Genomic DNA, 10666 nt, shown 5'->3' with positions numbered 1-10666 from the left:
AATAAACTCCACTTCCACCCCTTTCTTCTCCCCCACTCCCCCAAATTCCTTAAACACATCTGCAGAGGATCTGTTAAATGTATCTGAATATGCCCTCCACTTCCTCTCAAAATTTATTGCATGCTGCTGGTAGGTGGCAACAAATTACTTTCTTCAACTTACTTAAGACAGGGAAAGAAAAAAAAAGTGACTTGGGGGAGTATGAAAACATCTGTGAAAATTATGGAAGGCATCTGGGCTCACTCTTGGACCCAGAGGAGGAGCCATTTTCAGCATAACACATGGGCACGTGTTACTTCATGGATTCAGATTTCATTTCTCAATGTTGAGTCATTCTGCCTTTGTAGAAAAGGGAGATGGAGGGTATTAGGAGTGTTTGTAAATTTGTTATGAGATGCCAAGATTATGCATAGGACATGAGTGGGTGGGTACAACTGTGGAAAATTTTGTCTCCTCAGTGATGGCTCAACAGAGAATAACTCAAGTTTCATAGAGAAAAGGCATTCTGCAGTTTATTTTCTCTATGGTAAAGAAGGATGATAATAAATTGGACTTTTTTTCCTGTCTTACTCTTAAGTCATCACAGTTTTCTGTTGTCCTTACTCATGCCCCATCAAAACATGTCTTTAATAACTGGGAAAATTAATAATCTTTAGAGAGAGAAAAGTTTAATTGAACTGATGTTTTCATCAACTGATGAAGTCGTATCACAGAGACAAGGACACAAGTCATCCAAAAGTAACTGATGCTCTAATAACAACTGGAACTGTATCTTGCAATGTCTTATATGGTGCTAATATACTCATTTCAGCTTTCTTCCATTGCATATGATCTACTTCCTGCTTTCACCATTTTTCCATTATTGATCCTAGTCTTTTTATTGGTGATTGGGTTTATGAAGTATCAACACACAATTCTTCAGAGCCCAAATGATTTTCCTATAGCAATGACTACAAGATATGCAATACAAAAATAAAAAAATCATGCTGCACTACTGAGACAGAACATGATAATATCATTAATCACGGGACTATTTATAGGGACTGAATTAAATCATGAACATAATGCAACTGAAACCAATTTATCTAGATTTACCATAATTAACATAAAGATGCATGGAGAAAATACTTAATCCCTCATATGAAAGCATTGTATGTACAATTTCTATAAACACTTCGTTTTCTATATATTTGCAAAAATTCTTTGAAGAGCAGGCAGCCTGAATTTGACAGTCTAGAGATTCGTGTGACTCTTCTGATGTTTGTTTTAACTGAGTTCCACTAACATTTTCTGTTATCTCTGCATATACCTTTCTAGTTTTCTGCCATTTCATCCTTCAGACTGCCTTTGCAGTGAAATTTGGCAATAGTTACAAGGCTGCTTTAGAAATCAGATAGCAGGATCAAAAGCTACTGTGGATTGGCATTAATTTTTGAGCCCTATTCTAACTTCCTCATTGTCTGCATTAGAAAATTTGAAAAACAATTCTCTGTGCAATCTGTTTGTGGAATTTGATTAAACTCACACACTGAGTTTAAAAATTCCTGAGGTGGTGAGGAGCTATGTACACATAGTGTTGGCATCAGCATTGCTTTCACTGGAAGTCAGGCTAAAAATGCCCTGTCTGGGAAAAATAGGGAACAAAGTCTAATGACTTGCTTTTTGCCTGAGTGATTTCAAGTGTGTGTACAGAAAAAAGAGCAGTTACTTCCTGTTAATCACTCTCAGAAACGAAGTGTGACATTTAGACTCTTTTCAGAGCTGGATGAAAAAAATAATAATGACAAAACTAAAAATAGATTTTCAGAAATGTCTAGGTTTCGTAGGCTGCTATCTTATAACATAATTTGGATAGTAAAATGTCAAGAAAAAAAATCCTCTTATCAGATTACTCGAAGTATTGATGAGATGAAAAGTTGTACTGATGAGCTAATTAATTATAGCTTTTTGCTGTACTATGAAAAAGGTTCAATGAACAAAATGTATTTAAGTTATATTTTTGTTATTACACAAATATAATCAATTGATCTGATTTGCTGAAAATCTTGGAAAAAACCCTACAATGTACATCTTTGATCAGGAACATAATGAAAACTGGAAAGTCTAGGAAACTAGAATGCACAATCAAAAAACCATGCCCAGAAGATGCATTATTCCTACAAAAATTGCCTAATTTTTATTAGTTGTGTAATAAACTTCTCTGGTTTTTTTATTTTCTTTAAACCATTAATTTTTAATATTTTTAAATCAAAATGTGCATTATTTGATTTGCTTTCAGTTATATCTGAGGAAAAGTGAACTAGTAGGATTCCAATTATTTTGCAAGGCTGCTTGAAATAATACTTTTAAATATTATGACACAACAGCTACTTCCTTTGGAATATGATTACCATTTGATTCAGAAAATTCTGGAGTAAGCTGGCGGAAGAATTTGTGACCATGAGAATCTGTATTTACATAGACATATCCTAGAGGAGATGGATAATTTGCTGGGCAGATCTCTTGTTTCTTTGGAGTATATTCTGTGCGATACATAGTTTCATGTTCAAAATGAGCTGAATTAGGAAGTACAACACGTAAAGGTTTGAAACTTTGAGCTGGAATTATCTGATGTGGTATGTAATGAGACTTGAATGTAGTTAAATCATCAAATTTTCCTGCGGGTTTTGGAATTTCCTGATGTTTTTTAATAATTTCTTGCCGATAGCTGTCCCAAGCTTGAAAGTCTTCTTTCATGGTAGTATTCCCTTGGAAAGGGCCATTGATTCTTCTTCCATTAGAAGCTGGTCTTATGGGGACAGCAGGAGAAATCTTATGTTTAACATAATCAAGATGGCTTGTGGAGTTAAAATCCATGTTACCGGGGGGTGGAATGTATTCTTTTGCTTTGCGGACCTCTGGCAAGGAGATTGACCATGGCTGAAAACGATCCTGGAATTCAGTGAGCCCATTAAAATGAGCATTAGACACAACTTTAGTATTTTCAGGCTTGCAGCTTTTTGCAAGTTGCCCAGGTAGCCCTCTAAAATCATTCCGGTGAGTTGTGAGGTCTTCAAAGGGTTGGTTGCTTGGCTTGTATTCTTCTTTTGATCTTACAAATTTTGGTTCCAACTGATGAGCAATATAAGAAGTGCGATGGCTAGTAGTACCATCAAAAGGTACATCTGAAAGCTTGGTCTCGTAAGGAGGTTTAAAACTTTTTCTGGGATTCAGTTCCCTAGGAATAAAGTCATCTTGAAATGTACTAGAATTTCCAAACTTCTCTGTAGGTGGGTGGTATGTGTGGTCCACCTTATTAGGTTCCCTTCTTTGAACTTCCCACAACCTATAGTCATCTTTAAGGCAAAATATATATATATTATATAAAGCTTTATTATAGTTGTGTGTTCCTTTAAAATTAAGCCAATTTCTTCAGGTATTAACCCTCTCAATCCAAAGAAACTGGATATAAATGAGAATGATAATGTTATCTGCAAGTTTGTGATATGACAAATCTGTCTTTCTGCTATTACTGAAATGATAAGGACAGAAAACTCTACTTAATGCCTTACTAGGACTTTTCTTGAGGAAAAAGAAAATGTTCCATGTCCACATTAAATATATTATACACAAAATAGCCATATACAGATTATAGATACAATATCTTATATTTTACCTAGAAATACATATCAAGTATATAGGAACCTTGTAGGTCACTGAGTCATGTTCACTAGAGACTACTACCTCTCACATTCTCCTTATCAGCAGTGCATGATCTTAAAACTAGTTAGGATTTTTTTTCTTTGCCTGTTTTTTTCTTTAATTTAATTTATTTTATTTTTTAAAGAGACTGTTCTGTTAGGGTTAGAAACCTGTTAGTATCCAGCCTACACTTCTTAACAGGTAGCTGATACCAATTTTCTTCCTTGCAATCACAGTACTTCCGTGTTTTTTCACTCCTTGATACTAACTGCCTTTTGAACTGATAAGGTATCTCTTGAATACAGCTGTCGCATGCTTAGTTGTATGCTGAGACTAGGCTAAATTAGTCATTATTTACTAGCTTCTTTATACTTGCACATAAGCTAAGTAGATATATCCATTTTTAAAAAATAAATATCTTTTAGAAGGAATAGATAAAATATTTATTAAATGCACTTCTACTTAGCATAGGCATAAGCTTAAAGAAGAATGGAATTATAAATCCATTTTTTCTGAAGAGAACTTATTTCCCAAACTCTGTCCTTCCAACTATGTTCCTGTCGCTGCTCACTTCACACCAAGGATTCTAGTAGCTTTCTGTTTTAATGGCCATATATGGTTCTTGTTAACTCCCTTATCTTTTCTTATAGCACTGGACTCATAATCAGGTATATCTTGATTTTTCATCCTGGCACCTCTAGTAAATAATATATATTGTCATCTACATTTATATACTTTTAACTGGGAGATGCAGTAGATGTAAAAAAAATCAATTAAAAAAAAAAAAAAAAAAAAAAGCCCTCCTCCTCCTTAGCTGGTGCCACTTATGCCTGAGTTAGCTTGACAAGTTTATGTTAGTTTCTCTCCTTCTAGCCAAGGAACCTGGAGAAGGCTTCTGCTATAGAAACTTATAAATACCAACTCTAAAACAACTGGAATGCTGAACATCTAAAAGCATTATCACCTGCTTTCTATTCATCTCTCTGGCTCAAAGAAAGAAATCCAGTTTCACATCTCTAATGCAGGTGATTCAGAATACTATCTTCTCCTACTAAAGGTGGCATATATTATTACCTTGATAAGTTGGTATGGTATCCAGTTTTCCTCCTGTAGTGTGTTTTCTCTCTAAAGGTCTTACTAATATCACTGGTTGTATTTTATGAGCATTATAATCTTTCTGGTATGTTGTTCCCAGTTCTATCTCTCCAGTCTTTGGTTTATGTTGTTCTGGTGCCCGCAAAGGTCGCTTCACAATATCATATGGTAAATAATCAGATCTGAATTAGGGGAAAAGGAAACACTGGTTAAAAACTTCCTTTTCTGAGTCACTTTTGTCATTTTTCTATTATACTGAAAAACAGAGACTTAAAATGTTTACTCTGAAAGGTCAGTTAGATGCCATATTAGAGGATAACAAGAAGGTAAGAAAACCATGCTGCATAAAAATAGACTCTCTGATGCATGGTATATTCTTTATTCAGGGGAAGATGGTGAAATATTTTTTCAAAACTTCTAGCATTTTAATCTCATTCCAAGTTTAAAACCAATCTTAAAAAACTCTGGGACTAAACAAGCTTATTTAATTTTACAAGTAAATGATCCAGAGAGCAGAAGCCAGAGCAAAGATCAAACTACCATGAGTGGCAAAAATTTATAACTGCATGAGAAGAATTGAATTTGACCGGAAAGAGTATGTCACCATGGATCTCATGGATCATTTTTATAAGGGCATATTACATAACTGGGTGTGTATTACATATATAAGTTTCTAAACAGCACACTCTGTATATAACATATGATTTTGGATTTTGCAGAAAGGCATTTGACCTTGGTATGTATGTCCTTTTTTTCATAAACAGAAATAAAGAAGTTTCATCTTTGCCCATATAGTTTAAAAGAAAAGCGGTATTTGGAGGAAAAAAAAAAGTTTATGTTCCTGTCACATTATTACCATAAATGCTGAACAAATGCTGTCTTTTTCTAACTCCTTGAAAGCTGCTCTTCAACTTCATAAACTTCTTATCAGAAATTTCTGGTCTTTGCTTATAGGCCTGTTTATATCTCTGTTCTTGCTATTACAATGAGCTGTATACAGGTAAGACTTCCAGGCCCCATCACATCCTCTTTACAACGGCTGTGCTCTGCAGATTTACTAGCTCAGTTAGTGAACTCACTGTAAGAGCACTGCCTGGGTCTATGCAGTGAAGGGCCAGACCTAATGAACTCCTTACAGTGGGCTTTCTCCCAGTCCTAATCATTTAGAACAGTCAGAATAAAAAATTGCTGTTCCTTTCTCCTGAGGTTTCCTTTTTCCCTATTATCTTAGATTACATAAATGTACGACAATAAGTTTCCCAGTTTGCCACATTGTTTTTCAGACTCAACAAGACCTAGATTTCTAAAACAGGTAGGCAACAATGATAAGAATAAATTTTGGATCTTTACAGATTAAAGTAAGCTGTAAAGAACACATTTTTGCGTGTGCACTTCACTATCCTTGAAGATGTTTTTGAGGTAACTGTATTTTTACACTCAAAACTAGTACTTTTAAATACTTTAGGAAAGCAAAGGATACAATGACTGCATTTTGAAAATGATTGCAATACAATGTCCAGTTTCCCTTAAATGAGAAGTATGAGAAACTTTAAAACACAAAGTAACTGCAAAATACATTGCTTTAAAATGTTTACTTAAATGTTGTGATTCCTTCCATTTTCCCACGATGCACTTGGTACTCCTGTTTCGGCTTAAGGCTCTGGGGAGGAGGGATGTTGCTATACTTCGGGTATTTTTCCACATACTCTGTCGTGAGGCACGGCCGTTGTCCGTTATCATAAATCCTTGTGGGTTTATGGGGGCAGCGATGACGCCTGGGTAAAATACATCAGATGAGGTAATTTTGAATAGTTTCATTTAAGGAGAAAAATCGTCTCCTACCTACTGCGAGCAAATAACATGTGAGGAAGACTGAGCACTGTCAGTACCTTGGATTTAAAATCTTTTCTGCTTGACAGAGGAAAACACAAAATACTGTGCTGGCACAGGTCACAGAGCACAGTACCTTGACAGACTAGTACTCAGTATCACTATACTTGTTATATGTTATGTGCAGAGAATGAAGAATGGATAGAGTTGATCTTGGTCTTCTAAGCAATGCTACCGACAAGATACACTTTCCATTTTTGTTTGTTCGTTTAATCTTTAATGATATTATTACTCTTATTTATAATAGTCAATATTCTTAAACTGACTATTGAGAAGTGCCCCACTTCACTTCTCTGACATCCTCTAGTTTACTTTGTTTTCCATTCTCTCTTGTCTTTTTATTTCTATACATCTGCTTGCTTATTTTCACTAAAGGTCTTGATTCATCTTATTTGATTAAAATTTTACTGGTGCAAAAATTTAGTATTTTCTAGTCAGTATTTTCTACTGGGTTTGAATGTATTTAGGTGTGGTGAGTATGGAAGCTTAATCTTTCTGAGACATCTTGCTTTTCCTTTTGGCTTACATTAATTCTGGAATCTATATTTTTATAAAAATGATAAATGAAGTGCAGTAAGTGAAGAAGTGCTTAGAGGTTAGATAAAGAAGATTTTTTTTTTTTTTTTTTTTTGTATCTCAGATAGGACTTTTACACTTCTGAATGTCATGATTATTTTTTATGGTAGGTATATTATTCTTGTGTACACAGAGTTCATCTACCTCAGAGGCTGTATTCTTCCTCAGAAGGTCAGATTTAGCATCCTGTATTTGGTTTTAGACATTTCTATTGAGTCAGTAATCTAAAGCTTTACTGTACTGGCTAGCAGTGGTAATTTTCTCTTGTATTAAGTTAGCACATTTGCAACCCATGGGGAATAAGAAAAAAAAATGTTTCCTTTTCTTTATGGAGCCATCCCAAGTAAGACTACCTCATGCACATAAAATATACCACTTTTAAAACAAGAAATGGTTCTGGAATAGCTTGAGAAAGAGTATAGAATCCAGCTATTGCTCTGTATAATGTAATTATGACAACATTTTTGTGGTTTTCTTGGGAAAACCAAACAAAAAAGAATAAAACTCCAACCAAACATCTCTTTCCTATAGCAGTTTGGAAATAGCCATTGGTACACGTTGGCAGCATCTTATATGAGTGCAAAAGTCCTAGGCTCATAAGGCTAGAAATCATGTCAATTATAAAATACGGAGACATCTCCAGCATTGGACTAGAGAAGTATTGTACACTTTGTGCCTCAACTCTGGGTAGACTTCTGGTGTTTTGGCATTACAATTATTTATTGATTTTGAAAAAAAAATACTTAGTATGCACAAAAAGTGATTTAATCTAGGGAGAAGGAATCTAATCAATATATTCTTAAAAATATTTTTAAAATGATTTGAAGACTGTGACCTCTAAATACAAACAACACTCAGCCACAAGAGTTCTTAATGAGTGGATTATGTAGCTCACTTTGAGGAAAGAAAGAAAAAAAAAAGTTATTCTAGAATTTTGGAGGCTCTTTTCATTTCGCTGTAAAGGGAAAGCAAAATAAAGTTCTGTTGTACTGACTTCCCTCCCTCGTATTTGTAAAACTTTTCAGAGTGTTTTTTATTTTGTGAATATAAAACAACTAGGAGAGATTACTTCTACTTATTTAGATTACTACTTGTTTAGAATGAAGAGTAATTATATCTCTACAGAAATACAGGGAAGAGGATTTCCAGCAAATTGCTAAATCATAACTTTTACAAAATACTAGATTTTTTTCTTCTTTGAACTCTTTTCTAGAACATGTCCGCATTATAATATCCAGGTAACACTGCCAAGCAACCAGCATTCCCCTAAAAACAGAAACACTATAGCTACACCAAAGCAAACACAATATGCTGCTTAAAATAATAGTACCTTGATATTTTATAAACCTTCAATGATATTTGTTTTAAACTGTTTTGTGTTTTACTCAACAATTAATATTGAGTATTGAACTGAGAATGTTCAGTTGGGTTGTACCTAGCTTTCTGGTTCAGATTGTCCTATCTCACCATCTCTATACTTGAGCCTAAGTCATATTTGATATTTAATCATGAAAACAACGTGCTCTAACTCTTGATCAATCTAGGGCTTCTGAAGTAAATCTGTGGGGCAAACTGCAACCATGATCTTGGCCAAGAAGAGAAGCTTATGCACTGTCCCTCTCATATCTATGACCATGGATCAAAAACGTAGTGGCTGACGAACAGACGGACAGATTTCCCACACGGAAACATAGGGAGGGAGCTCTCGGTCCTGAGATACGCCGGCTTTGGGAGTTTAACCTCCTACCGTTACTGCCGTGCATAGCGCAAGGACAGAGCACACGAGTTCTCAAGCCCTCAGCGACTCCTCCGCTCTCCGGCACCCCGCGCGCCTCGCAAGGGCACCTGCAGCTCCGGCTGCGGGGCAGCCGCGGAGCCGGCCGCGCTCCCGGGAGCGGTGATGGCGATCCCCGTGAGCTTTCCGAAAAGCTCTCTCTCTTTTTATTTATTTTTTTTTCTCTTTGATAGGAATCCCAGCCTTTTCTTTCACTTAGCTAGAACCTAGTAGCAATAATTTAATTTAAAAACACCACAGAGGCTTGTACGGTACGCAGCTGTCTGCGCCTAACCAGGGGTGCCGGCGGCCAGCGCTGGCGCCAAGGCGGCGTTGCGCTACCGCGAGCTCTCAGGAGTCTCCCGGCTGCTGGAGCCGGGCGGGCCGCCCCGGGCGGGGGCCCGAGCTGAGGCAACGGCGGACCGCGGCCCTCCTCCCCGCGGCCGGGCATCGGCGTCCCCCACGGCCCGGGGCGGGCCCGGAGGGACGGGGAAGGAGCGAGGGGCGCCGCGGGGGCGCTTACCCGCAGGTGCAGATCTCGCACAGGCACCGCGGCCGCCTCATCCTCCCTCCCGCGCCGCCGCCGCCGCCGCCTCCCCTCACCGCGGCGCGGTAACCACGGCAACGCCCCCCCTCCCGTCGCGTAGCAACGGCCGCGGCGTCACGGCGCGCGTCCTCCCGCCGCTTCCGCCCGACGTCACGCGGAGGGGCGGAGCAGGAGCGCGCGCCGGCTTCCGGGCGCGGGCGGCGCGAGGCGGCGCAGGTGGCGGCGCTCCCCGATCCCTCGCGCGTCCCCTCCGTGCGCGGCCGCGGCGGCAGCGGGGGGGGGGCGCGCGCTGGCGCGTGCGCGCGCGGCAGGGGCGGCGCGGGCTTTGCCGTCGCCTCAGCGGCGCGGCCGTGGCGGCCCTGAGGGCCCAGCGGGCACGGCCGGCCCCCCCCTCCCCCACCGCGCACCGCGAGGGGCGGCCTGTGGCCCGCGGGGGCCGGGCCGGGCCGGGCGGCGAGGGCGGCGAGGGCGCGGCCCGCCCGAGGGAGCGGGAGGCTCGTTTGGGGGCGGGCAGCGCCCGTGTGGCGCGGTCCGGGGGCGAAGCGGCGCGTCATGTCCGTCGGGGCCGCCCTCAGGTGCGCAGAGCCACGACGGCTCCGCGGTTATGGGGGAAAAACCCCGTTTCCTGTTAGAAACAGCCCCCTGGCCCGTGTTTGATAAGTTTCTGGTGTCCGCAGCGGAATGTCGGCGGTGGCTGGGACGGGTGACGCGCTCCGTGTGTCAGCGTGAGGCTGCCTGGTGCTCTGGGCACAGCCTGTGTCGTCGGAGAAAACATGCGCGGTTTCTCAGGTCCCTTCTTGAGTACAGTGCTTTCCTCTGTTCGCAGATTAACTAGCCATGGTCCTCACGAGTGTGGGAAAGATGAGCGGCCTCCAGAAAAAGACTTCTGGAATCAGGAATATCTGTATATTGGCACATGTGGATCATGGTAAGGCAGGTGTTTGCTAGTTGCAGGAACTGAGGAAAAATGCTGTGTGTACTACTTTGAATGATGGCGAGATGTTTTGATCACTCTATTTTAAAGCAGTGAGTTATCGTGGTTTCAGCTCAGAACTGCCTTAATCCAAGTGACTAGGCTGCTGATGCTAAGAAGTAAATTTTCC

The 10666-nt window shown here is 39.9% G+C and overlaps 2 protein-coding genes across 3 annotated transcripts in view; one reads left to right on the top strand and one right to left on the bottom strand.

Annotated features, from left to right (window-relative positions):
* Positions 1-2352: 2352 nt before the first annotated feature.
* Positions 2353-9580, bottom strand: SAXO2 (stabilizer of axonemal microtubules 2). Its single transcript, XM_062583955.1, has 4 exons — positions 9540-9580; positions 6372-6551; positions 4756-4958; positions 2353-3335 (listed from the first exon to the last, which is right to left on the bottom strand). The coding sequence occupies exons 1-4, from the start codon at positions 9578-9580 to the stop codon at positions 2353-2355; spliced, it is 1407 nt and encodes a 468-aa protein (XP_062439939.1).
* A 150-nt stretch (positions 9581-9730) lies between these two features.
* Positions 9731-10666, top strand: part of EFL1 (elongation factor like GTPase 1) — a 90156-nt gene continuing 89220 nt past the window's right edge. The window contains exons 1-2 of one of the 2 annotated variants that reach the window (XM_062583525.1): positions 9731-9779; positions 10390-10491. In XM_062583525.1, coding sequence (XP_062439509.1) covers positions 10401-10491 — 91 coding nt within the window. In that variant the 5' untranslated portion in view covers positions 9731-9779; positions 10390-10400. Of the gene's footprint in view, positions 9780-10036; positions 10492-10666 lie in introns of those variants that run through there. The other variant, XM_062583524.1, reaches the window with a different exon arrangement.

Source organism: Rhea pennata, chromosome 10, assembly GCF_028389875.1.
Source record: "Rhea pennata isolate bPtePen1 chromosome 10, bPtePen1.pri, whole genome shotgun sequence".
Lineage (NCBI taxonomy): Eukaryota > Metazoa > Chordata > Aves > Rheiformes > Rheidae > Rhea > Rhea pennata.
This window is presented reverse-complemented; position numbering and strand designations above follow the sequence as displayed.

What these genes read in the sequence shown, in the direction of transcription:
- SAXO2 (XM_062583955.1), bottom strand. Translation starts at nt 9,580, where the DNA reads ATGAGGCGGCCGCGGTGCCTGTGCGAGATCTGCACCTGCGG. An exon ending in TGCGAGATCTGCACCTGCGG is followed by an intron (nt 6,552 to 9,539) that starts GTAAGCGCCCCC and finishes TATTTTACCCAG; the next exon opens with GCGTCATCGCTGCCCCCATA. An exon ending in TACCATACCAACTTATCAAG is followed by an intron (nt 3,336 to 4,755) that starts GTAATAATATAT and finishes TTTGCCTTAAAG; the next exon opens with ATGACTATAGGTTGTGGGAA.